The 27,679-nt window shown below is 38.2% G+C and overlaps 1 protein-coding gene across 17 annotated transcripts in view; it reads left to right on the top strand.

Moving 5' to 3' along the window:
- Positions 1 to 27,679, top strand: part of PLEKHA5 (pleckstrin homology domain containing A5) — a 165,810-nt gene that overhangs the window by 100,240 nt on the left and 37,891 nt on the right. For 16 of the 17 annotated variants that reach the window (XR_014952114.1, XM_085569562.1, XM_085569561.1 and 13 more), the window contains 7 exons: positions 2,246 to 2,350; positions 6,918 to 6,990; positions 10,350 to 10,450; positions 11,376 to 11,491; positions 16,477 to 16,944; positions 22,607 to 23,075; positions 26,450 to 26,533. Coding sequence is in view for 16 of the 17 variants with exons in the window: in XM_085569562.1 (XP_085425688.1) it covers positions 2,246 to 2,350; positions 6,918 to 6,990; positions 10,350 to 10,450; positions 11,376 to 11,491; positions 16,477 to 16,944; positions 22,607 to 23,075; positions 26,450 to 26,533 (1,416 nt within the window). In the remaining variant the exon portion in view is untranslated. Of the gene's footprint in view, positions 1 to 2,245; positions 2,351 to 6,917; positions 6,991 to 10,349; positions 10,451 to 10,470; positions 10,997 to 11,332; positions 11,492 to 16,476; positions 16,945 to 22,606; positions 23,076 to 26,449; positions 26,534 to 27,679 lie in introns of those variants that run through there. The other variant, XM_021535144.3, reaches the window with a different exon arrangement.

Here is a 27,679-nt window from a genome sequence, read left to right as displayed (position 1 = left end):
TCTCCCCTGTCACAGTTTAAGATAATTAGTTATGTATGAGAGACAGGGATGGCCAGAGATCCCCAGGCATAACAAAAGGTGAAGTAATCTAAAGTCTGAGTACTCATAATCAGTTTATATACTCACCTACAATGTTTCAGTGTCCCAAAATACTCATTGTCTTAAGGTTCAGAGTTTGTTGTGAAGTTATTCTCTTTATGCAGCATGTGGCAAACTAATTACAAGTCATCAGAAGTGTTCTCTGTAATAGCTAAAAGTAGAAAGCACTTGTGATGCTGCATTTAAAGTTTGTATTCACAGTTGGTAGGATGTAACCCATTAAAACTCTTCTGTTAGCTCAGTGAAATTGGAGTCAGTATGGGTTTTTATCAGGCCTACCTTAGAGACAGCTGTCTAAATTACCTGAATTTGTTAGACGTGACATAAGTGCATGGTTGTCTTCAGAAACATCCTCAATGCATTAGCTATTTTTACAATAGCTAATTGTAAAAATAGAGCACTGGAGTGCTCTAGGGGGGTTTTGAACCTTTAGTACCTAATATTAGAGTAGGTGTGAGTGTTAGAAATTATTTCTGATCAAAGTGTTAGCCCAGCTTTTGTGTGATATGCCAATGCAGCAGTCATACAGCTTAACAGAGAGAGCTGTAGTTCACTTTATAACTGTGTTTTATATGTTCTTTGTTCTGTATTCCTTTTTCACAGCTGGCTCTCATAATTCTCTTGGCTTCTTAGAAATCTTTGTCCATTTTGCACTGATAGAAATGTGGAAGTTTTTTACTTTTATTCTTAATTAGGCTTGCTTTTTAGAACTGAGTCAAATTTCTGTATCTCCAGGGAAAATTAAAAGCACTCTTATTTTTATATTCCCCCATGATTCTTGCAAAAAAAGAAATACAAAATGTATTTTTTGTTGTAGACTCTAGGCAGGCACACATAACTTTTGTAATGTTGTTTTGTTGTTTTTTTGGTTGTTTTTTTTTTTGCCAAGCAGTGTTGTATTCTTCAGTTAAGGGCATCACTGACAAAAGATGCATATAACTTTAAATCAAGTTCTCCATTTATGGTTTTTCAGCTACTGTGGGATTCTCTCTGAAGCATGAGTAAAACCCAGCTTTGTTCTGTGATGGGTGTTGAGAGAATTTCCACAGAGAAACCCCAAATGTCATTTGCAACAAAACCTGAGTGGTTGTCAAGCATTCATCCTTTAGGAATTTTGCATAACCCCATGATTAGTTTCAGTAGCAGAGAAAGGGAAGCTGAAACACAGGATTATAGTCTTGTCTCAAGCCAAATGGTGGATTTGAAGCAGAGATGTGAATGCTGCTTTAAAAACTTACTTGAACTTATCTTCTTCTGCACAGGAGTGTACTTTGCTCTGTCCCATCTTGTGGTGTCTGAGGCACCAATTCTTACAGCATTTAAAACACAAGAAAATGTTCAGCTCGTTTAGTTGCAGAGCAAGCTTTCTAAATGTAGGCTGAGAACAATTAAGTGTGGATTGGCAAAGCACTGCAGGTTTCTTTGTGCCTTTTCCAAATTCCTTTGGTTATTCAAGTAAAAGGATGAAATCTAAAATGCTTTATTTTTCCTACTTCTCTTAATCATAGGTGATCATTGCAAAATTGTAAAAAATATAAGCAACAACTGATATGAGATCCAGAGTTCCATGGAAAGATTTCTAAGTAGACTTTAGTGCAAGCAAGTAAAATAGTACTGAAATCAACCAAGAGATCACAGAACAAAGAAGGAATACTAAAAAACTAATTTATTTTAGGAAAGGGGGAGTTATATCTTGTTGGAATCTGAACAAGTTTTCATGTGTTAGTTCAGTGTTGGAAGCAGGAAAGAGTGGGATTCTTGGCCAGATCATTTGGTTTTTCATAATTAATAATAGTTCGTTCTGTGAGTTTATTTCTCTTCCTACAGCTCAGTAGGCATTCTGCCCACCTTAGAAGAAGGTCAGATGTGTATTTGGTTGGGTTTTTTCTTGTTTGAAAAAATCCCAAAACATCTTTTAGTACTTGTCTTGGGATTTATCTTTATATTCTCTGCAGAAGAAAAGAAAGAAATGCTGAAACCAGCAGAACCATGCAGTAATTATTTATCTAAAAAAGAATAGAGTTTGTGTTCTGCAGTCCCCCAGAGGAGCACATATAAGAAAAAGATGTTAAAGAAAAGAAAAGCGTTTTGATTTTTGTACAGTTATTGATGTCATGGTTTCTATAACGTGTTCAATTCAATTTAGACGTCACGATCTTCAAAGAAGGTTCATAATTTTGGGAAGAGATCGAACTCCATAAAGAGAAATCCTAATGCACCAGTTGTCAGACGAGGCTGGCTCTACAAACAGGTACCCAGACCCTCCTCACCCCCCTCTTTTTTTTTTCCCCTCTACAGTGTGCTACCAAAGACAACCACTTGCATAAAATACAATGATAGCAATAGCAGAATGAAGCTGTAAACTGTGATCTTCAATTCATTAACTTCTTACTGCGTATCGGTGTGATACAAATAAGGGCATCAGACAAGTAAAGAACATTGGTAGATTTTATATATACATGATTCTAAAAAATCTAAACAGATGTTGGTAGTAAATAGTTGATTTAATTTCAGGTATGTCAAGATGATGAGACAAGAGGTGTATGACCCAGAATACTGGGGGTTTTTAAGTTTCTTTTGTTCGACTAGGTATCTTTTTTCTAAAAGTAATATTTTCAATAAGAATAGTAAGTGGAGCCATTTCTTCATATATTTCACATAGGTATGTCTATTTGCTTTATTCAAAGATAATCATGTTAAAAAAAGATATTATTTTAGGTTTTCCCATGGAGTGTGGATTAATCTGAAGTATGTGCTCTGCAGGGACAGTGTTCTAACCTGCTATAAATTTGCTGTTCTGATTAATATTACAAATCTGTTTTTAAAACCCACCAAGAACTCATAATTTCAACTCATCTGAGACAAATGTGTGCATGTAATTTTTGATCTACATTGTCATTTACTGTGCCTACTCAGATAGACTGGAATGACCTGCATAGATTTCTGAGTGCTGGTGATGAGTCAGCCTTTAAAAACTGCTCAGATGATAAGATCTAGATGTGTCTGTTTAGTGGAAGATTTTCCCATGTTTAGACAATCCTGTGGCCTCTACTCTGAAAGTGAAGAGAACTCTGAGATGCAAATGCCGAGATTGAAAAATTTTCACAAAGATGATTTTGTTGCTGCTTTCTGGAGCACAGAATCACACAGTTGTCTTGTTTAGAAGGGACCTCATGATCATCTAACACAATTAGCCAGGCTCAGTTAGAGCAAGGTCACAGAATCATGGAATATCAATGGAAGGGACTCATCAGGATCATCAACTCCAACTCCTGGCCCTGCACAGGATGCCCCCAGAATCACACCATGTGCTTGAGAGTCTTGGGCATGACTTTGTCCAGGTGGGATTTGAATAGCCTCACAGATGAAGACTTCACCACAACCTCTCTGGCAACTTGTGACAGTATTTGACCATAAAAAATTCTACCTCTGCTGAGGTAGAATTTCATACTTCTTAATTTGTGGCCACTGTTTCTTTTCTTGCCCTAGGGAGAAGTTTGGCTCCGCGTTCTCTACAGTCTTTCACCAAATGTTTATACTGATAGGATGCCTCCTAAGCTGCTCTCTCCCCAGGCTGAGCAGTCCCAGTTCTCTCACCCTGTTTTCATATGAGGATGCTCCAGGCTCTCAATCATCTCCAGGACCCTTTGCTGGGTTCCCTGCAGTATGTTCACGTTTCTCTTGCACCAGTGAGCCCAGAGCAGGAGCAGCACTGCAGCCAGACCTCTGTGGTGCTGAGCAGAGAGGAAGGATGTCCTTGTCTGTGGGAATCCAGGACATCCCTCTGGCTGTCTTGAGACCCTGGCAAGAGGCTCGGAGACCCTGGCATGAAGTCAAAAACACCTGTGGCTTTATTTTAGCCTGTGGAAAAAGCTGTCAGCTTTGTATGAGGACTCACGAGCCACAAGGGTTTGAGTGGTCTGGTAGTTGAATTAACACAACGTGAAAAAGTAGAATTTTGTGGCTTTTTAGAATGGGGTTAAAGGAGACAAGATGGAGGGATTTGGGCGTGTCCTGACTTTCTTCTCCTTCTTTTTGCCTTCCTTATCTTGGTGTGATGGTGACACTTTTCTATTGGTTTAAGGAAGAGTCACACTGTCTACCATAAATGATAGATATTGGCACATTATTGTAAACATAGTACATGTAGGTTTTAGCGTAAAATGTAAACGCTGCCCAAGAAGGCAGACAGAATGCCATGGCCTCCTTGCTAGCCAGAGCTCAGCAGGTCAGAAAAAGAATTTTATAGATAAGGAAAAATAAACAACCTTGAAAAGCCGACCTTACGCATTACAGACTTCTTTGGCTGTGTGGGGCAGGAAAGGAGGACTTTCACATTCTCAGGGTCACCCCAACACCCAGACCCCGAGACTTGTCCTGCTCCTGGCAGCACTGCTAATGCAGTCTGGGGTACTGCTGCTTTCCCTTGCTGCGAGGGTGCATTCCTGGCTCATGTTGGTGTAGGGGGTTATTCCTCTCCTGATGGAGGACTGAGCATTTCCCTCTGTTGAACTCCTAGAGATCCTTCTCTGCCCAATTTCCCAGCCCATCCAGTCCCTCTGTATGACAGCACAACCATCTGGAATATGAGGCACTCATAACTCTACCTATGTGCAGATTTACTCAGGTGAGCTCTGTGTGCAGCTCATTAATGAAGTTGTTAAATTGCCTTGGCCATGGTGTCAGCCCCTAGAGCACACCACAAGGCACTAGCCACCCATTCCCTGGGGCTGGCATGTCAACCAGTCCTTAAACCACCTCAGGGCTGGAGATGGTTTATGTGGGAAACAATTTAAATGCTGTGATGTTTGATTGGCACTTGTAAGAAAAGGTGCTGCTGTGTATTTCCATGTTGGAGTAGTCATTGAGAGCCAATTTAGTCAATTTTATCAACAGATAATCTTCAGAAATGGACAGTGAAAGCTTGTGCAGGTTTCTTTCTGATAGTAAAATAACATTTATGTAATCACAGAGTGGCAGTTTTTGTTTAATTCAGGGTGTGCTGTCTCAGTAAGTGTAGTGATCTTCTTCTGTAATTTTACTGCTAATTTTTAAATCCAGAGCCAACTTCTTTTTTGGAAGATGTTTACAATGAACATACTTTTTCTGAATAATGTTTCCTAGCTGATGCTTGGTTTATCCTTTCTTCTTCTTTCAGCTCATTTCCCCCACCCCAAAAAGAGCAGAGCTTGAAATGCAAGGCTAAAAATATCCTGACTTTTCTTGAGCTGGGGAACTACTCCAAAAACAAACCTACCTCACAGTTTTTCATTAGAGAATCCCTCTTCTTCATTGTCACAAAACCTATTTACTACAAGAATATTTTCTAATTTGCACATACTTTTCTTTGTGGAACAGATTAACATATTTATTAAATCTGATTCTGCCAGGATGTGTGTGCTGCTGTGCTCTGGCTTATTTATACTGTAGGAGTGGTGGCAGTCTTTCATTCTGAGTTGTGTGGTGTGAATTGGTTATAAGCATAAAATAAAATTAAATTGCTGTACGAATAAACTTTATTTGGGAAGGAAATTTGCTCTAGGTATATGAGTGGTAGTAGAAGACAAAGTTCAACAGAATTTCTTCAGAAAACAAAGGAGGATGTACCTGAAGTGTTATCTTCCTCTTAAGAGAAAAAAAGCTTCTTGTTGTCGTTTTTGGGTTTTTTTTAATTAGTTAAACTGTAGATTTTAAACTCTAGCATGCATGGAAAAAAGGAGGCTCAGAGAGGGCCTCCTTACTCTCTACTGCTGCCAAAGAGGAGATTGCAGTGAGGTGAGGGCTGGTCTCTTCTCCCAGGTGACAAGTGACAAGACAAAAAGAAATAGCTTCAAGTTCAAGGCTGGATATTGGAGAAAAATTTTTTCACCAGAACAGTTGTTAAGCATTGGAACTGGCTGCCCAGGGAAGTGGTTGGGTCATCAACCCTGAAGGTGTAATTAGATGTGTTCATGTGGCACTTGGGGACATGGTTTAGTGGTGGACTTGGCAGCACTGGCAGCAGCTGGACTCGATGAGCTGAATGGCCTTTTCCAACCTCAGCGGTTCCGTGACTCCCTGTTCACCTCAGGGTTCCTGGGTCACAGCCTTTGTCAGCAGTGACAGCTCAGGGTGAGAAGTCAAACACTTAAAACAGCCAAGAAATGGAGCTGGCAGCACACACAGCGCAGTTGTGTGTTGAGTTTTTATCTTTTTGCCACGGTCAGGATTAAATGCGTGAGACGGTATTTCTTGTTGGGACTCAGATATTTATTAGTTCTTATCTGCGTCACAGTGTCACAAACTGAGAGTTCTACAGCATTTCACTCTAACTAACTAAAAATAGAGCCCCATCTCTCTCTCTACAAGGCCTTTTAAGGATAAACTGTCCAATTAAGAAATGATACCTAAATTATTTTTACTTTTAACCCAATAACCAATCACCCATTCCTGCAATGAGAACTTTTTTATCCAATTACACAAAACCACCCAAACCCACGGAGAAGATGGTGAAGAAGGACCAGCCTAAAACCTCCATCTTGCTTTATATATATTACTGTTTTTTAAAACCTTAAACTCTAAGTTTACCAGCCTGAGACATTACACTCTTCTATTCAAACTCCACACCCACAATCCCAGTTCTATCATTCCATTTTGGAAGCTTCTCCACGGCCTCAGGTCAAATGCAGTGTTCTCTTGGGGGTCAGTGCCTATCGGCACAGAAAGTCTAAAATTCTCAGGAAGCAGGGTTCCAACAGCTGTGCAGTGCCTGGTTTGTGCTGGGAACCACAGCTGTCCCCAGTGTGTGTTTTCTGACCTGATCCCTGTGATTCCTGCAGGACAGCACTGGAATGAAGCTGTGGAAGAAGCGCTGGTTTGTGCTCTCAGATCTGTGTCTCTTCTATTACAGAGGTAAGTTCAGCTTCTGAGAGCTTCCTTTGTTAATTTTGCTGGAAGCAGATAAATTTTGACACACCACTCAAATGTAAGAAATAAGTGGCTGCTTAACTTAATGGATTAAAATGGTTGTATAGCTGTCAATATCCAGGCCTGCTACTCTCATATTTTTTTGTTGTTTCTTTGCTAATTACCAGTTTCACATAATGGCTTCCTGCCTGCCAGGCTGTGCTCAAAGGGCAAGCCCATTCAGAGCCACCTCTGTTACTGAATTCTGGGTTGTAGTTTTTCTCACAGTTTCTGTTGCTATAAACTAAGCATGTCATGTTACATCTGATTTTTATGTGATTTAAGTAGCTGAAGTGGGGATAGGGAAGGGATATAGTGCAGGGGAGCTGAAACTCTGCCTTTAGAATAGTAGAGAGAATGGTAAAGAGCCTTTGGGAGCTCTAATCAGTGTTCATGAATACTTATCAAATGGAATGTTGTCCAATTCCATATGAGTAGAAGTCTGCTGTATTTGGAGCAAAAGAATCTGTTAGTAACCTCATGTAGCTAGATTTGACTTATTTTATATGGGAAAAAATAGCTGCTTCTCATTCTAGTCTGGAGTTAGGTGGGTTAGTGATCCCTTCACCACTGCAGATTATGAACTGTGGTGCTCCTTCAAAAGCAAATGGGACTTGGGCATAGGGAAACGTGGACAATCCTGAAATAAAGTCTGCAGCCATGTTAGTTTAAAGGAGGCTGAGAGTGAGGAGGATTGTAGAGCATGGCAAAATAGAGCAATGTAAACAGGGCTATCTGCTGCCTTAATGTGGGAGAAGGGCAACAGAGGTTTTGCGTCTGCGATGAAACTTTGGAATTGGTAGGACTGGTGCTGATGCTGGTGAGGCTGAAAGCAGAGACTGAGGAATTTAAAAAGGTGTTCACTAAAAGTGCAGCACAGATCCAATCAAAGACAAGTCAGGTCTGAAATATGAAAGCTCTCTTTGCAAATGAGTTAGTTAACAAATTCTGAGTTATTAAAATATGATCATTAGGCTTTGTTTCTCTACCCCAAGTGGGTCAAAATCAGGCTGAAATTCCAGTTGTGGATGCATCAACTGACTGCTACAGATACACTGTGGTTACCTAAGTGGCCATTATATATGCTTGGTGCTTTTTAGTGGTTTATTTTAAACACCTCTTTAGGCTCCTTCTTCAAAAAGTTGTAAAAAAGAGTGCTACATTACTGCTGTGTTAAGAACAGATTAAGATTAAGCCCTGCACAGGAACTTTGTCAAAATAAAACAAAAAAAGCAATAAGCAAAACCAACAACAAATAAAATAAATATGAACAGCTCTGTAATCTTAGTTTTTATTTTCTATGTGTTATTCTGCCCAACATTCTAAAATACAAGCAGAATAATCTAAATTTTTTTACGTGATGAATGTAGCTTTTAGCCATCACTCACTAGAAAGTAGTAAAAACTGTTAAACTGGAATTAAATGTATGCAGTGATAGTCCAAAATGTATTAGAAGTGGCTGATAAAATATAAAAAGCTTTTACTCTAAACCCTGTTATATTTCTGTTAATTCTGTCTGAGGTAGTAAAAAGATAGCAAAGGGAGGGTCATGCACTTGCTCCCAGATCAAACCACAGACCTGTTTGTGGTTGTGCAGTTGTGGTTGTTGGGTTTCTTTGGTTTTGTTAGTAAATCTTGCTAAACTTTCAGAATTGTGTTATAATGTTAGCAGCTGAAATCCAATTTATAGATGAAAAGAAAAATCATGTCATAGTATTTATTTTCTCCCATCTTAGAGAATATTCTCTTTCTGTTCCCCCGAGGCATGAAGGACTATCCTGTTTCATACTGGAAGGTTGTTATCGGCACAAATAAAAGTTCTTAGAACTGAACAGAAGATCTGCTGCTTTTTTTGCGTGCTGTTCACACACAGCACGCAAGTAAAGATAATATGGGGCAGTGGGATGTGTGGATAAAAGCAAACGTGATTGGGAACAGATTTTAAAAATCTGGAACTGGAATGTGGCAGAATGTCTTTAACAAAGACCAAAGGCCTTCAGACATGCAGCTGTTCAGTGGAACAAAAATGCTGAATGCTGTTATGTGGCACTGGTGGGGGATTTACTCAGTCATTAGTCAAAATATCATCTCGGAAAAGAGAACTTTTCCCACAAACAGAAGTCCAAATAAAGTAAACCCCAATATTTTCCCAATATGTATTTGGGGCCAGAACACTTTGGTGTGTGGCTAGCAAGGAGTTAATATTTGAAGGGAAGGTGGGATGGTTTCAGTCATATTTGAAGGTACTGTTGAGTTGCTGGAAGTAAATCCACTCCATTTCTTTTCTGCCTTATAATAGGAATGAATTTATGCTCAGCTCTGCAATTTAAAGAACTATCCCCAAAAACATCGTTTTTACATCTAATCTGTCATGTGATACTAAAATGGCTGGGCACAACTTTCCCCATATAAATAACAAATGAAGGTTTGGCTTTTCAAAATCCAGGAGTGAGAACCTGGAAAAGATTTTTAAGTCCACACATAAGCAATAGTCCTGTTTAAGTGTATTTTAATTGTAACAGTGTTGATTTTTCATTGAAATTTTAAAAAAAAAATTTAAAAAGTGGCTCTTTTCATCTTAATTTCATAGATTTATTGTGGGCACTATCTTCAACCAAGAGAAGTGTTATAAGGGACAGTCTCTAAGATACTGATTGTGAATAGCAGTTCTGTACATAACATACAATTAAGACAGACTTTATGAATTGCATCCAGTTATTCCTTTATTAAAGTATAAGTGGATTTAAAAGCTGGTTGAGGCTTTCAATTAAAATGTCAAATTTTTTATGATTTCTTGATCTAAAATTTTAAGTAAAACAAGGCTCTGGGAAAAGGTATTTATTTTGGGGGATAGTTTCTTTTACAAATTATCTGAAAAGTGTGCATTCTTACAAATGGAATGTAATTGAGTGTAAACTCTGTGGGAATTATAATGATAATTCATAATTAATTATTATAATGGGAATTATGTAGCATAATATGCCTGAGATCATAAGAGGAATGTGCACATTTTCTCTAAAATGCCAGCAGTCATAAGCATTGTTTTTAATTACTTGTGTTGTCAGAGGTGTTTTTACAGAGGTGTTTTTACAGAGCAGGCAGGAGATGTGTGCTTTTCTGGTTGTCACTGAATTAGGAGCTTGACTTCAATCTGCTCTTCAATGGATTTCTCGTTCTTAATTCTTTGTCTTCTGAGCTGAATTTCTTGGTCGTGCTCGTGTGTGGCTGAAAGAGTTTGATGAAGTGTCAGGATGCAAGTGTTGTGTATCCAAAGGCCATTTTCTAATCCCAGTGTGCGTTCCCAGATGAGAAGGAAGAAGGAATCTTGGGGAGCATACTTCTGCCCAGTTTCCAGATATCTGTGCTGTCTGCTGAGGACCACATTAACCGCAAATATGCCTTTAAGGTGAGGGAATCGGCTTTTCCATTGGATTTTGTATCTAAAAGCACAAGGGCCTGGTCACAAAAACTCATTTGACAGAGCTGTTAGGTAAAAAAGGATTGACAAACAGCTTCTGAGGCTGCTTTTTGCATAAAAGAGTAGCAAAAGTTTTGATATCAGTTTTTTATCCTGATATAAATACAGACATAATTACTAGAATGGGGAAATGGATGGGTATCACTTAGTAGTGTTTTCTTTTTTAGTTTGTGAATCCTGTGTGGTGCTTGAGAATTATAAACCAGCATCTGCAGCTGAACTTAACCCACTAATGAAAGTTCATTCATTATTTAATACAAAGTATCTTTACACATAAATAAAAACAAGAACTTATTATCACTTAAATCACAATGTTACATGAATCACTCTTAGGAGTGTTTAGTGACAATCTTAAATCATGATATAAAATACTTCACTAAGCATTTTGTCCTGATCTTTTTTTTATTGTTGTTTTATGAGCTCCTTTTAGCACTTTGTTTGGTCTCCTAACCAAGACGTCACTTATTTACTATGGTAAGTACAAATTAAAACCTACTATATCATTCAGACTTCCAAAATCTTTGCTAAAATCTTATTTATTAGAATTATATTAATCTAAAATAATGAATTCTCAATATTATTTTTAGTAGACTGAAGAAGTTTAAGGGCTTTTTGTTTAATGTATTAATGAAGAAGCAGCCGTGATTGGAAATTATGGGCAGTTATTTTGAAAATATGAATGCAGTGACTAAGAAACAATGTAGTGTTCTTTTTGATTTTTTTTTCTGAGCATATTATTTGAAAAAATCTTGTTAGATAAAGCATTAGAGTGAATATGCAATAACAATATTTGCCTCTCTTTTTTTACAGAACCTTACATTTTTATTGCAATGACCATGTCATTTCCAATCAGGCAGCTCATCCAAACATGAGGACCTATTATTTCTGCACAGATACAGGGAAGGAAATGGAGTTGTGGATGAAAGCCATGATAGATGCAGCACTTGTGCAAACAGAGCCTGTGAAAAGGTAGTGTGGATTGACAAAACAGTGGGACAGTGTATTGCCTTCTCTTGTTTAGTTTGATTTGTTTAGTGAAGGACTGGTCCTTAATATAGAATGTAAATCAGCTGAAGTGATTTCTCGTTATATTGAAGACTCCTTACTAACTGGACAGTGTTGGATAAAATTTTGAAATAGCAAAAATAATCTAAATTCTGTTCTGAATATTGATTGTCAGGAGCTAGAAGAAAAAAAATGAACTATCCCTTTAGCCAGTGGCATCAGAAGAAGTGCAGTGACAAATTCTATGTGCAGGCATGTTTGACTTCTCTGCCCTCCTGACTGAATAGCAACAGTAGCTCAACTGGTGGCAGCCTTCGGCATAAACCTGTCATAATCCTCAAATTCACAGCTGGAGTTTCTGGCTAAATTAACCAGTTGTACCTGTGGGCAATCTGTGGGGAGCCATTCTTGTTCATCATTAAGCTGTCACCAAATTTATGCTTACCTGATCTGGAGCCTCACCTTCCTGTGCCCATGTGTTGACAGTGAAAAGCAAATTATCACTGGAAGCTTTGTGCTCTCTGAGACTGAGCCCTGTCTGCTGCTGTCTCTCCAGTGAGAGTCATTTGCTCTCAGAATGTGGTCCCTGGGGTCAGCTTCATGGCATCTGCAATGGAAACCTCATCAATTGAAAGTTTAAAAGCTCCTCATTATTGACAGCACAGAAGTTATTGCTGATGGCTGCTGTCACTTGATCCATTCCGTTAGTTCCTGCTACCCTGAAGCTAAATAAAGTCAGCAACGCTGAGAAACTCTTGAGTTTAAAAAAGTAATAGTAAAATCTGATGGTCACAGGTACCAGAGAAGTTTAGTAGTAATAAACTTTATCTAAAAAATCAGGTTTGGATTGCAGATACAATGGTAATTTATACATGGATAAATTATTAAACCAAATCAAACCCACTTCAACCAAAAAATCACATATCAATTGTATAAACACTTTGTACAAGAGCAAAACTGAAGTGGGGTCATTCTCAATCTTTTTCAAACTGGGGAAATGACCTTCATTTGATATTTGCAATACTGTGAATATCTGCCTGGGTATCACAGGCAGAACAGGCTTGCCAGCAGCCAAACAGTTGTCAGAAAAGCAACTTACATAACACCATCTTCTTGCCTTGATTCGGGCAAGAAACCTCAGAATGAAACAGAAGTAGATGTGACCTCTTTGAAAAATTTTGTTGGTAGCCTTGGAATAATTACTTCAGAGAAAATAGATTTGAAGTCCAAGTCTTAAAGAATTTCAAATCTGTTAGCTATAATAAGGAAGAAAACTCTTAAGACATCTGTTTTCTAAAGAATCCATCTATTGGCTGTTTTTTAAGTTCTTAAAAAGAAACATAGCAGGATATGATCTTATGCAGAAGAAATACTGTTCTTTCCCTGTAAAAATCTGTTAAGTATTAAGTGTCTTATTACCTCATCTCTAAGTAACCTGGAGTTTGGCATAGATGGAGCTTAAGCATAAATGGTTTTGGTTCAGTCAAATTTGGCAGTACTTTTGTTACTGAATTCTGGTTTTTTAGAGGCTCTGACACTGCACTGAATACAGTTTTCTAACAGACTTGCAATGCAATAAATGAGTACTTAAGAACTTGCTTCCTTAAATATTCATGTAAAATGATGTTGGGCCACTTTTAATTGCCTGTTAATATAAAATGCTCAATGATAAATCAAAAGTTTTTTACAGTATAATTCTTTAAACTTAGAAATCAAGACACTTCACTGCTTATGGTACTCTGGAAATCAAATCCAAAAGTCTGTTAAACCAAATCCTTTAAATAATTTTAGCACAATTTTTGTGTCTATTTTTCTGGAGATGTGAGTTCCTTGGAGAGGATAAAGATAAAAGGAATATTTAAAACATTAAGTTGGTGGGAGGGAAGGGATGTTGCCAAGTTTTTTATAAACTACTCTTTTACTCTTATTTTCCACACATAGTTAGCCACATAAACCACAAATGAGATACTGAAGCAAGAAAGTAAAAATGTACCCATTTCTCTTAGAACTGGTCTTTATTAGCAGTAGAAATACTCCTTTCTAATGTTTAGCTGCAGGGAAGGACAAACAGTATTTGGTCCTATTGACTTAACTGTAATTACCCCTTTCTAAACAGTTTTGACTTTACCTAGATAGTACATTCAAGTTTAATAATGTACTGAGAGACCTATTAAACTAATTAAACAAAATTCTTCATTTAGTGAGGCGCTGTTGAAGCTTATGACTCAAAATATTATCTCAAACACTCTCCCTGGCTGCTTGCCTGTGTTTTTAGATAGTAGTGTCCACCAACACACTGATTTACAGTTTAACCTAAATGCTGATTCTCTGCACTCCCAGGTTTGAGTGTCATTTTTCTGTCCTTTCACTGTCACCTTGTGTGCTGCAGCCTTTGTTTCTCCTCAGTGATGCAGCATGTACTAAGAAAAGATTGCTTCTTTCCCTCCTGGTGTAGTTACTTTCCCTGAACAGCATAAGCCAGGCTGCCAAAAAAGCACTTGTTAGCATAGAGACATCCACAGTGGGGGCTGACTGACGTCAGTGTGCTTGGAAAAGATGGCTTTTCCTTTTCAAATGCCTCTGCCTTGCTTCGTTAAATCACAGTCCTCGTGTCCATCTGATCATTAATCACATGCTCCCCCCTCCAACCCCTTCAGCATTATTTCTTTCTATAAACCAGCATAAAATTGTACTTCTCCTGTACTGCATATTTATTGTACATATGATTCCTTTTTGGTTGCAGAAATACATGAACTGCATTCCGCATATGCTGAAAGACCCATGTTCAGTGCTCATTCTCTTCCTCTTCTCCCTATCCCATCCTCAAACAGCCTGCAAGCTTTGTTGAATATGTCTTGGAGAGCTAGCTATAAATATGGAGCCAAATACACATATGGATTTATGTTTCTTACATTTGTTTTTGATAATTTTTTCCCATATGGGTCCTCCAGTGTGGAAAGAGATCCCTTGCTCACTCAGAGTTGGCTGATTTGGTTTCACCAAGTTGAGAGAGCCCAGCAGGCTGTTTGAATGTCAGTCCTTCAGCCTCTACACCAACCCAAAGAGTATAAAATGTAAATGTTTGGCTCTGTATAACCATAGTAATGAGGGATACAGCATGAGGCTACATGGAAGAACAATTCTGTGATTTTTGGAGTTGCTGGTTTTTAATTAAAACACAGTGGAAAGTACTGTGAGAGTGTGAATTGAGCCCAGTGCCAAGGCTTGACTTTGCCATATATGATGAGTGTCCTAAGACATGCCATTTTCCCTCTCCACCAAGGATTTTCCACCTTTTCCTCTGCTCTAAAGCCACCTGAGAATGATTTATAATATGTTTTATATTATATAATGGGGTAGATGGTGCCGTTGAGACATGCTGCAAATATTAATTCCCAGGATTATTTGCAAGGTAATCTTTATATTAATTTGTAAACTCCAGAATGCTGGCTCAAAACTGCAATCTTAACACCTTTTCTTTACTTGATAACTGTGGGAAATGGAGCTTTTAATTCACGTTCCTGTTGGGAAATTCCTTTGGTTTCTGGTAGAACACTGCGTAGTGCAGCTTTGAGGTAGGAGTGAGGAGGATCGTTTTCTTTTCCATTACCTTGAGAAGGAATCTAGGGACAAATGTTTAGTCTTGGGAGCAATTAAAGATCTTGGGGGGAAAAATAAATGGCTTTTTTTCACAGTGGGGTAAGCAATAATGCTGACAGCTGTGTATGTAGTCAGTCTTCTTGTGCTCCTGGTAAGTTGTGTGTGTGATGGCCTTTTTATAGACACTTCAACTGGATGCAGTTATAAAGATGAATAATGCATTTAAAAAAAAAAGATACAAAACAAAAAGTTAATTCGACATCCTCTTAAAATAAAGTGTTGTTCTTAGTTTGGTTTTATACAGAGATATAATCTCAAGAAATTATATCTCTTCCTCTTCTTCCCTCCCATACCAAAAAATATAGAGCAAAACATTTTGAAGTGGTGAGGTTATTTTTTTAGTGAACTAAACCCAAAAGTCAATTTTTGAGCTGGAATTGAAATTCAGGTCTTCCCAGTTTGGCAAAAGATAGAGCCTCTTGACATTAGGAAATTTTAAAAAGAAGGTCATTAGTAGAACTGCACACATTGAGTACTTGTGTAAATACTGTACAGCAGTAGCAATTCTAAAAGTATCATTATTTTTGTGATGCAGTTCCTTAAGTCAGCAGCTATTTCCCCCCTTAAAGTTAGAAAAAGCCACAGTCATTTTCTGCAAAATATGTGCCAGCCAAAGTGATAACACACCAGAGAAACCTAATTGATACCAATGACCATGAAAAGTCATTTGCTTTCTTTAAAGGAGCTCATTATATGCTAAATTCAGCAGTATTGTGAATCACAAGCTGACTTTGAAAACCATGTGAATTTCAGCCTGTTGACATTTGGAAGCTGAAGCTCTTGGGGAGCCACTGAATATTTTCACCCTTTGCATTTTCCGCACTCCAGGAGCTGAACATCCACTTTTTTCAGACTCTGGCTTTATTTCCTGTGGTGCACATGTTTTCTAGGGGGTTAAGTGACTCTTGAATTTAAAAAAAAAAAAATTACCTCATGTTATAATTGTTTTAGAAACAGCAAATAAAGACAGAAGTGTAGAAGAAAACAATACTCACATTTGCCACCCAGAATAACCCTAAATCAAGCAACTAAAAACCAAACCAATCAAGCACTACCATCAATCCCCAAACAAAATTAAAAACAAAAGAAAAAGAACACCAAAACAGCAGCAACAAAACCCCCCAACCTGTCCTTGATTATTGTGAAAATGTCCTGATTTTTTATCTCGAAATCAAAATATTATTGCAAAATATACAGTCAGGGGTTGACTGAAATAACTTCCTATTTTTTATTGTTACTTGTAAGGAGCATTTTTTTGGTATTACAACTTGTCATATGTTCCATTCCAGAATAGAGAAGTTCACTGTTGAAAATACATCACCTCGAGAGGCAAATAACATTTCAAACCATCGGGTGCTAATTAAGCCAGAGGCACAGAACAACCAGAAAAACAAAGAAGTGAACAAAAACGAGGAGAAAAAAGCTTTGGAAGCTGAAAAATACGGATTCCAGAAAGTCGGGCAAGACAAACCATTAACAAAAATCAACAGCGTGAAGCTGAACCCTTTGGGATCCGAGTACAGGACTTTGCCCATAAGCACAATTCCAGGTGGGCACTTCAGGCCTGTCCATTTGAATGGCTCTGAGAATAAATCCATGGGAGTGGCGCTGGCGGATGCTGGGGATGGGGCCCATCACAACGCGGTGCCAGCGCACGCCGAGTCCGAGCGGGTCATGCAGAGAACCAACTCCATGCTGCAGCTGGAGCAGTGGATTAAAATCCAGAGGGGGAAAGGACACGAGGAGGAAACAAGAGGGTGAGTACTGGGTAATTTTTTTTTTTTAGCCTTTCTAGTAAATAATACTTACATTTGTTGTCTGGTTATTTTCTCTCATTCTAGATCTGTATTATATAATCACATTCTTCCTTCTCTCTAAGAAATGCCTGGGTCACTTCTCAGAACAGATGTATGAAAGTTTCTTATATTAGCATTTGAATTATCATGAATAAATTAAAGCATTTTATTAATAAATAACAATGGCCATAAACCCTTTTTGGGTGTTAGGCATAACCCTGTCCTAGCTGGGAGAAGGCGTCATCATTCATAAAAATCCTTTTTCCTCTTAAAATCTGTTCTTGAAATTGCCCTCTCTTCTGCATTTGAGGATTCTCAGAACTGATATATGAAAGTTTCTTTTTTTAGCATTTGAATGATTATTAATAAACTGAAGTATATTAATAACTCAATAAATAAAAATGGTCACAAATCCTTTTTCGGTATTAGAAATTTCCCTGTCCTAGCAAGGAACATGTGTCATCACTCATAAAAATTACTTTTCCCCTTAAAACCTGTTCTTGAAATTGCCTTCTCTTGTACATTTTTGCTCAAAAATTCTTGTAATAATATTTTATTTGAAATTCTTTTTAAAAAATATTCCTGGGAGCTTTGAAACCTTAAACCAGCTTTAAATGAAGATAGTGAGAGAGAGGATTTACCTAAAAATAAGACAGAATCTAGCTTGATGCTTAAAGCTTCTCTTCTCATGAAATTAGCTATCAGCCAGTTATACTATTGAGCTCTAGAGCTTATTCATGAAGCTTTAAAATGGTGTGTGAATGATTGACAATATTGAATGTCATGCCAATAGTAATTTCTCTGACAGAAGTGCAGGGATGTTGCTTCCAGACTGCCTTACAAACAAGCAGCTCCAGCAGGAAAATGCTAAAGGTTTTTAATATTACATTTGATAGGAAGTATGGAGATGCTATCACAGGAGATACTTGGAAGGGCTGGAAATTAAGGAGTTTGTGTATTGATGGATGGCAGAGCAGAGCTTAAGATAAACCAAGTTCAGAAAATGTGTTTCCCCCACAAATTTTGAGATATATAGCTGGGTGCTTCCCTGTTTTTGCAAAATCTTGAAACATTTCCATGAACTTGGCTTCCACTTGCCAAGGTTGAAGATTTCCTCACTGCTTTTAGCCCTTCATTATACATAAATTGGATTTGTTAATGTTTTGTTTCATGAAATGCTTATCATAAGTATTTTGATCAAGTTTGAACTTGCAATACAGACAGGGACTTGCACACCCTGACATTTATCTTATTATTTAAACTTGCATAATGAGAACTCAGAAGACTCTTTGATGAAGTTAATTTTTTTAATTGGACTTTAAAACTTGCAACCAACCAACCAAACAGAAGAAACTAGAAATAGCTATGCTATTTTTCAGTTGTGAACAAGTATAAAAACCCTAAAATTGATTTCTTTGTGGGAATCAAATAGAGGGAAATGCTATTAACAATATGTTACTAATTAACAATATTTTATTCCTGAGTATAGGGAGCACTTGTTTGCCTAGATAAGAGTGGCACTGATAACATAAATGCTTTTGAAAGCAGTTCTACATAAAAGTTGCAAACTGAAGGAGACTTTGCCTTGAGCTATTTTTGCTTTGCATGGAGACAGCCTTGAATAATGATCCAGATATCTAATGTATAAAATGATGTCTTTTAAATGAGCATACATTTAAATTTAAAATTTTATTTTTCTTCAGGATGCCAGTTTCTGGCTGGAGAGAGAAATTTAAATAGAATCAAAGTTGGTGAATGAGAGTAGAGAAAAGTTCTGGTTTCTGTTAAAGCTTAAGGTTGGGGTGAGAGGAGCCTAAGGCTGTTTAAGACCTGTAAAACACATAACTAGAATTTTTGAAAAAAGTAGTCTTTACTTAATGGGATAAAGTTGCTGACTGTCCACCAAGCTGTTTTCCAGTGCATCTGTAACTATTGTGTCTGCATTAGAGAAATCATGGAGGGGAGTATTTCTGGTATGTCAGACTCCAAAAAAAAAAAAAAAAAAAAGGGACTAATGCTAAAATGTTAAAAAATATGTTCCATTAAATGACTATATAGAAAAGAAAAGAGGAGCTCTTAGTTGTCCTCAGTAGAGAATGAAAAAGGTTCACTATACATTTACTAATTTTTTAGAGGAACAGGCTGACCCCTCAGTAGTTCGATTGCCCAAAAAAGTAAAGAGAATGACAGCAATGTAGATTTTAATTCTTCAAGGAGTTATCTGTTTTTTCCATGGATCTAGACATCTAGTTGGGCAAAACCCACATGAATAAACTGCTGCCTTAAGGCAAAGTTATTTAAAACCAAAAATAAATGTGTTTAAATAAAAAATAGACACATTCTACTTCATTATCATTTTATTGAGTTTTGCACATGTCAGTTATGAATTAAAATGTTTTTCATGAAAGTGGTTCACTTGACCACTTGGTCTTTCTCAAGTGTGAAAAAATAGAGGGGTCGTTTGGTACTAAGTTATGTTTTTTGTTGCTGCTAACCCAGGACCTGAGCCCGTCTCTCTGCCTTGCCTATATAAGAGTCATCTGAAATAATAAATGCAGTAAAACACCAGGCCTCAATCTTCCACTGTGCCACCCTTTCTTGAATCCTACTTGAAAGTTCTGTATTTGGGGCCAGCTGGTGTTTGTGTTCATTAGGATGAAGGGCTGTTTTCAGGTTTCAATCCGAGGATATTCACAACTTTGCAGAACTGGGCCCCTAAAGGCCAAGCAGCAAAGTTGCATTCCCAGTGTCTTGGTTTGAAAGACAGGTATCTGCTAAGAAAGGCAGGAGCCTCCCTTGAAATGGAAAATGTAAATCCCATCCCTTTGAATTATTACAATTTTGAAATTAAGGGGCTCTCAGGCAAAGATGTGGGAATAGGAATAATGGTTCTTTACTAGGAAAATTAAGACAAATGCAATAGTAGAAAAAAAAAAAAAAAACTACTGTCAGAGTCAGAATAGGAGCTGACAGCCTGTGGGTCAGGGAGGTGGCAGCAGTCCCATCCCATGGTGACTCAGTCCTCCTGCAGTGCCAGCTGTGCTTCTGTGGGAGCAGGGATCCTGGACAAGGGGGGAGTTTTCCTCTGGAGCTTCAGGGCTGGTGGAGATGGGCCTGGGCTTCCTCTGGGAATGCAGTGGGGAAGAAAGCTGCTCCTCTGGGGATGCAGTGGGAAAAGGCTGCTGTGGTGTTGCAGAAGTCAGATTATATCCAGGTAGGAATGCTTGGCTCCTCCCCCTGGGCAGAGCATCTCCCCATGGGATGATGGAATTTTCTCAGCCATGCAAGGACACTCACTGGCCATGAACAGAAGATAATTAATAATTAATGGCCCAATAACAGAAGTGATCTTCTGGAGGGAGGATTGATTGTGGAAGAGATAAAGCAAACTGCCCAATGAACAGAAGATACCTGCCCTACCTCTAACAGATGGCAGTAGAGCACACACTCCCAAGCACATCTGGCATTTCCTGCTTAATATACCCAAATAGTCCAACTCAGACACCAGAACCACTGTTGCTATCCAAGAGCAGTCCTAGAGACAACCTCTCAAGGTGTCTCTAAACACATGTGGAAGACTCCTTCTCATATGGGAACAATTTTAAGGAGCTATTTATGATGGCAGCTGCAGAAATATTTTGCAACCTCAGACCTAACTGCAGCAGTCTTTGCTTGTGTGCAGAGCAGCTGGAAGCTGCAGTGCTGTCTGGAGTTGGGTTTCAGGTTTGACTGGAATGACATTTTCGCAAGTATCAACAGGACATTCGTGAAGCTATTTTGATTTTATTGAATTATGTAAAACAAGGCTTAATATTGAGGTGGTTGAACTTTTTTCAATTTTCATCATTTAGCAATTGAAGGTGGATTATGTTATCTTTCTAAACGTTCCAGAATATAAGTAATTGCATGCAGATTTTAAATTGATGTATTTGCACAGTAAGACCTTCAGGCAGCTTTTTTGCAAGTTCAGGGTATTTAAAGATGCCCACAGGATTACACTGCCCATTTAATTAATAAATGTGTGAGGAGCTTTAGTGAGTGAGGTGTGTCTTGCTACTAAATATATTCATGAAAATCAGACTGTACTGTAGTTGTTATGGGGTATAGATAAAATTATATTTTGAAAGTTAAAAACAGAGCTCAAAAGCATCTTGTTTGGTTGGTTTGGAATATGGAGATGGACAAAAGCCTTATCATTAATGGTATTTTACTAGAGAATTTTGGAAGTATTTTAGCTGATTTGGCAACAGAAGACTAGGACTTACAATCCCTTTTCCCTTTTTGTAATTTTTTTTGTGAGAATGGGAAGCTGTCCAATACAAAGTGGGGATAATTCTTTGGTAATTCTTGAAAACCTTCAGAAACTGTAGCAGATTCTGTACATAAAGCTCTTACAGCAGTTTTTATCTTCAAAATGTTGCAGATGATCATAAATATTCAGCCTAACTATTTTCAGTGAAAAGTGGGTTTTACCATCATCAATTTCCCTGATAAGAAAGGCTCTCCATAAGGCTCTCACATGCATGATGCTGGTTTACCTTGCCATTTGATTTACATAATTTTTTTTTTTTTTCTGTGACACTGAAGGAATTCAAAAGCGTCTCCAGGTTCTGGTGCTTCATGGTTCAGGGATTTTAGCTCACATTAGTGTGGGGTGTAGCTGGAAGCTACTGCCCTCTCATGGCTAAATCAGATCCAATATGAGGCTGTTTTTGTTGTCTATAAGCAAGTATCAATCATATGATTCTCTGTAGCAAAAGGCTTTAAGAGGTGCTCATTTGCATTTTAGATAAAGGATGAATAAATCAATATTTATGACCTAGATTTTGTCCTCTGAAAAAAAATGAACAAGAAGTGCTTTGTCATACTTAGGCATGCATCAATCCTTGGTATAGAAAATTTTGTATTTCCACTAATGCTGAAAGTTGCTAAATTACTGTAGAACTCCAGACTTTTAATGGGGCAAAAAATTAAGAAAATAAGCCTTTGAATTCATATCTGAGTTGAAAAGCAATAAAATATTATTATTAAACAAAGATGTGTACTGCTCTTTGTTTCACATGAATGGCTGATACAGAATGACATGTCCTTGACAATTGCAAAATATAATTTCTGCAGACAATTCCAGCAGTTTTCCCACAGAATGCTGTTTAAATTTTTTTTTTTTGTCTGTAGTAATTGCTCAATATTTTCTTAGGGAAACAACAGGATTTTTTTTCACTTATGAAAAAAAAAGCAAAGATTTCAAATGGAAATATGGAAACAGTGTAGAACTTTAAGCATTTAAAAACTTTCACCTATCCAGCATATAGACAAGTTCCAAGATTTGATCAAAACTGGAAATCAAGTTTGCCAGTCTAGTAGGGTACTAGACTGGCAAACTGGTAAAAAAATGAAATACGGATTATATCAGCAAGATAATCAGAAATGATCCACTTTTGGCTGCTAACAGTGCATTCAGTCAGCATCACTGATTCTTGAACTGTTGCCTTGAATTTCTTGAGTGCTTTTTAAGTGGCACTCAAAGTATTATAAAAGGTGAGAGCTGGATAAACCCAACCCACAGTGAACAACTTTCTATTGCCACAGTATTAACACTAACAGAAGAAAACTTGTGTTCCAGCGTCATCTCCTACCAGACGCTGCCGAGGAATATGCCAAGCCATCGAGCTCAGGTGCTGCCCCGGTACCCAGAGGGGTACAGGACACTGCCAAGGAACAGCAAGACACGTCCAGAAAGCCTCTGCAGCGTGGCTCCCTCGGCGTACGACAGAGCCGTGGGGCCCGCGAGCGCTGAGGACAAGCGGCGCTCCATGCGCGATGACACGATGTGGCAGCTCTACGAGTGGCAGCAACGCCAGTTCTACAACAAGCAGAGCACTCTCAGCAGGCACAGCACCCTTAGCAGCCCAAAAACCATGATCAACATCTCTGATCAGACCATGCACTCCATTCCCACGTCCCCCTCGCACGGCTCCATCGCTGGGTTCCAGGGATACTCCCCGCAGCGGACATACCGCTCAGAGGTGTCGTCGCCAGTGCAGAGGGGAGATGTAACCATTGACCGCAGGCACAGGACGCACCACACAAAGGTAAAAAAAGCTTCATTTAATAGTTAAAACTCTGTTTTACAGGGATTTTCAGTAGAATGTATCTGATCACTGGAAAACTCGTGTTGCACCAGAGTATATTTTACTATAATGGATATTGTTACGTCACGGTTTTTGTGGAGAAAGGTTTGGTTTTAACAAGGATGGAAAAACCCAAGAGTAGTAAAAAATGTACTTTTTAAAAATACTAGATGATGAAAATATGTCCCGATTCTACTGCCCATGATAATATGTTTCCCCTAAAAAAAAATAAGGGGTCAGGAGGCAAATTATTCAGAATACCTTATGCATGTGCAGAACTGTAACTCCTTTCTAGCACCAAGAAGACTCAAAATCCCAGGTTTCTTTGCACATGCTGCTTTCTGTCCTTCAGCAGCAAGTTTGACTGCCTTGGGTTCCAGCAGCAAATCGAGTGTATTGTTCCTTTTTGTTCCTTCGAGCTCTTAGGGGGATCACTGTCGAAATGCACACAACTTTAGTGCTTGACCACATGAAGAATTGTAAACTTGGCTGCCATATATGCCCCTCTGCCACATCCAGCATGCTTATGTTACCATGGGTTATAATAGATTGGAAATAATTAAATAAAAATTACTCCTTCAGTTGTATGTAAAATGCTCCTGAGCATTTTTCTAAAAACTTTGTATCTGTGGATGTCTCTTTTTTTTTTTGATGCAGGAAAGAAAAAATCTATAACTACAACTTAAAGCAATTTAAACAACTTAGAGTTGATTATCAGGTGTTGGATTTTAAAGTTTTTAGATCCGTATCACCAAAGGAGTAATTTTGATTTGGCATCCTTTGTGTCTCAACTGCTCTGGAAATTTAGTAATCAATGCTTCTCAAATATCTGAGAAATATCACTGGGGTCAGTGCTTCAGAGTATGTATGACTTGTCCTGTGGTCCATGTTTTGCTTCCTGATGTTTTTGTTCCTTGTTGAACATTTTATGCTAGTATTTCATTTTATTATTGAGTATCTTTAATACAAACCTCCTGTTTCCCTTGAGTTTTTCATGCTGTTTGGTTTGTATGTAATTAGTTACACAACCAGCTTTTGCCATTAACATTAAAAACACCCTGTCTTTAAGAGGTGGGTACTTAGAAGACTGATTATTTGAAATCAGTAGGGTAAATTTTAACACCTTAACTCCATCTACGTAGAGATCTTAGTGGCTTTTCAGTGGCTTTCAATGGTTGGCTTTCTATTTTTAGGTTCTCAAAATCCTCCTGAAACCCCTCTGTGACAGTGATATGAAAATGCCCCGCTGTGTCTCTCCAGAGCTCAGTCCCATCTATGTGCATTAAGCACTATTCCAAATAGAGAAGTGGGATGGATTTTCCTTTTCAGGGCTGTATAGCCAATATTTGTCATACACAGTGCTGTACTTCTGCATAGATAGCCATCCAAACAGCAAGTTCTAGAATTTATCCAAAATTCTGTAATTCTTCTATCATGAGAAGTTAAAGCAGTGTTCTCTTAATATGTCAGTTGTTATAGGCTGGAGCATTTAACCCACAAGAAGATCAATTTTTTGTCACAAATATATTTTTTCCATGTGCTACAAGACTTAACATCCCAGGCTGGATTCTCAAATTTGCAGGATTCCTGTTAGCATTTGTTACCTTTTAAGCCATTGCCTTTTTTAAACTTGTTCACAAGTGATGAGTTAGAAAGAATATCTGGAGAAGGACATAAAACAACTCAAATGCTCTTTATTGTGTATAAGACAGAAAGGAGACTTAGTCCACTTAGCTAAAATCAAATGGTTAGAGAACAAGGCTGAACTTGCAGGAGTTGCCTCATGTGTTGGAACTGGAAAGGTGAAGAAAGTCTTTTTAGTCATCCAGCAGTTTTACAGGAAAGTGGACACTTATTTTGAAGAAAAGGCTACTAAAGAAAGTTAAAGCCCCACAGGAGGGGGGCTGGAGGTCTCTTCCAGCAGAGAGTCGAGGAGCCCAAGCCATGTGTACATCTATCCATGAGTACATGTATCCATCTATCCAAGCATCCTCCTCAAGCTGGGCTGCTCAGGACAAGCTGTATTGTCTGCCTAAGTCATCTCACTCTGGCAGGCAGGGGATGCTCAAGCTGAGCTGCTTCCCAAGAGATCCAGAAAAAAGAGCTGGGTTTTGTTATGGCTTTTGGTTTTGTTCTGCTGATCCTTCCTCACCTCAAAGGATGAGGCAAGGGTGGTATTGCAAGACCTGGCAAACATAAAATAATTGTGTTCATATCCACATGCCCATTTGCACAAATCCCCTTGTGTGTGACTGTTTCAGTGTGAGAAGTCAATAAAGGCATGGTTTGAAAGTGCAGGAATGAGAATATCATGAGCAGATGCCAAAACTTTCTATTTTTTACAGCATGTGGTTTTGAATTGATTGCTTGTATATGTTTAAAAGGCATTGCCTAGTCCAAAGTAGTCACCCTGCAGCTTAAAAATTTTCTTTAATATTTCTTTTTGTTAGCTAGTTTTCTGTCCTCTGTTGTCTTTCCTTATTATTCCAAAACCTTCCTTATTATTCTTGAAATAGAAATTACATCTGCAGCCCCAAGAATGCTGCACTACACCCACAGAACTTGCTTTATCTACCAATCTGCCCCTAATATTTTGAGATTACAGCAAGACAGAAAAAGACTTACCTCCCCAAATTGCTGTTCTTCAGCTGACCTTAAATGAACTGTGTCACACGAGTTCCCTTTGGAACACTGATAAAGGAAATAAGTCCTCAATGGTTTCTTTTATCACAAATCATTGTAGACGTACTTTTCCTAAGGTATCTTGCCATGGCTGTGGACCTTTCTGTGCTAAAACTGTCTATTGTTTTCGAGGCTTCCTTTAAAATTGCTACAAAACATTTAATACTTGTGAATATTTAACATTTTTCAATGTTCTTAGCTAATGTCTACATTTATTTAGACATTAAATGTCTACATTTATTTAAACATACATTTAAGTGATAAACATCCGCTTTGGGGAATATTTTTGGTTATATTGCTTGTGCTTTGGAAATAGAACTGTAGTGGCAGACTCTTGGTGCATTGTCAGAAATGAATGTGATTTGTCAGTAGACCTTTCTCATGGTCAGCACTTTGTCAGTAGCAACAATAATGAGGGAGAACTGTTAATTAAATGAAATATGAAATTTGGGGTATTTCTAGAATTTAGATAGACTATTTGAGTGACCTAGGTAGTAGATCAGCAGGGAGCATGACTGGTACAAGTCATAGGAAGTTTTCATAAGGAGGAAGTTGGCTTGACTTTTTGTGTTAGCATTTGAAGTGTTTGCATCTTTAGAAATAACTGTGGATCACACTGTGCTTTTTTTTTTTTTTTTTTTTTTTTTGTACAGCATGTCTTTGTGCCGGACAGAAGGTCGATGCCAGCAGGTCTGAGTTTACAGCCTGTTACTCCTCAGAGCCTCCAAGGCAAAACAGTGAGTTGGATTTTTATTTGGTACATCAGGGGTTTTTTAAGAATAATCCTTTAAGTATGAAGAGGCAACATTGAAAATTTATTCTAGTTAAAGCTTGCTTTAAATGTAACCTTTATTTAAATTATCAGGGAAAGAAGTGCTCTGTGATTCCACAGAATTCTAAGAATATTGTGTAGCTGCTGAGTCAAGGTTTTCTTTGGGAAGTACACATTTACTATTTTTTAATCATTGTTGATACATTGCTGAAATTTCTGGGAGAGGGTGGACTACATCACAGAACACTTATTTCTCCATTAATTATTTAGAAAATCCTAGAAGTAAAGTTTGGCTTTTTTGGAAATGTAAAAGAGCATTTTGTAAAAGGATGTCGTTTCTGTCACTGTTCTGTGGTAGAGCTGAAATTCTCATTGAAGATACTTCATCAGAGTGATGTTGATGAATACTCTCCACTTTCCTAATTGGAACATGACTCTCAACCAGAAAATTGCCCTAAATTTATGTCACTTCTTTACCAGTCTTTGTCTCCTTTTTTTGTCATCTCTCTGTCCATCCGAAAATACTGATTGGAGACAGTTATGAATTAAGAAAACAGATTTTTTGGGGGGAATCATACTGTGGGCAGCCAGTCCTTCCACTGCCTCAAGGCCTGTTTCCTGCACTTCCCAGCACAGATTTCTGGCACCTTCAGCAACTTTTGTGGGTTGGCCTTTGGCAGCTGGAGCCTTCCAGACATTTCTTAATGTGGCCCCTTCAGCTCTGCTGGGCTGATCTCTAGAGGGACAAGAAACCAACCAGAAATCCTGCCCACAGCAGAACAGTGCAGGGGCCAGAGGAAGAAGCCTGTAGGTAGCCCTGAGAAAAATTTGTGTTATGGTTGCTGCAAGAGTCCCAAGACCTGCATCAAATGCACAGCACCTGCAACAACTTTATGATTGTCTAGAGAGGAGCAGTTGTTCTGTTCTAAGGGCTCCTCTTTGGAAAAAAAGTTTGGGTTGGAGAGCTATGAAATAAGTTATTCCTAATGCACTAAAATTGGGCTTTTCAGAATGTACCAAAAGGAGTTTTGATCTTGAAAAAGTGCTCCTTTTGTTTGAAGATGCTACTTTTTGTTCTCATATTCCTAAAAATGAGGCTTCTTGTGCTTTG

The sequence above is a fragment of the Lonchura striata genome, chromosome 1A (assembly GCF_050655825.1).
Source record: "Lonchura striata isolate lonStrDom1 chromosome 1A, ASM5065582v1, whole genome shotgun sequence".
NCBI lineage: Eukaryota > Metazoa > Chordata > Aves > Passeriformes > Estrildidae > Lonchura > Lonchura striata.
The sequence above is the reverse complement of the archived record's forward strand: the minus strand, read 5'-3'. Positions and strand labels throughout refer to the sequence as shown.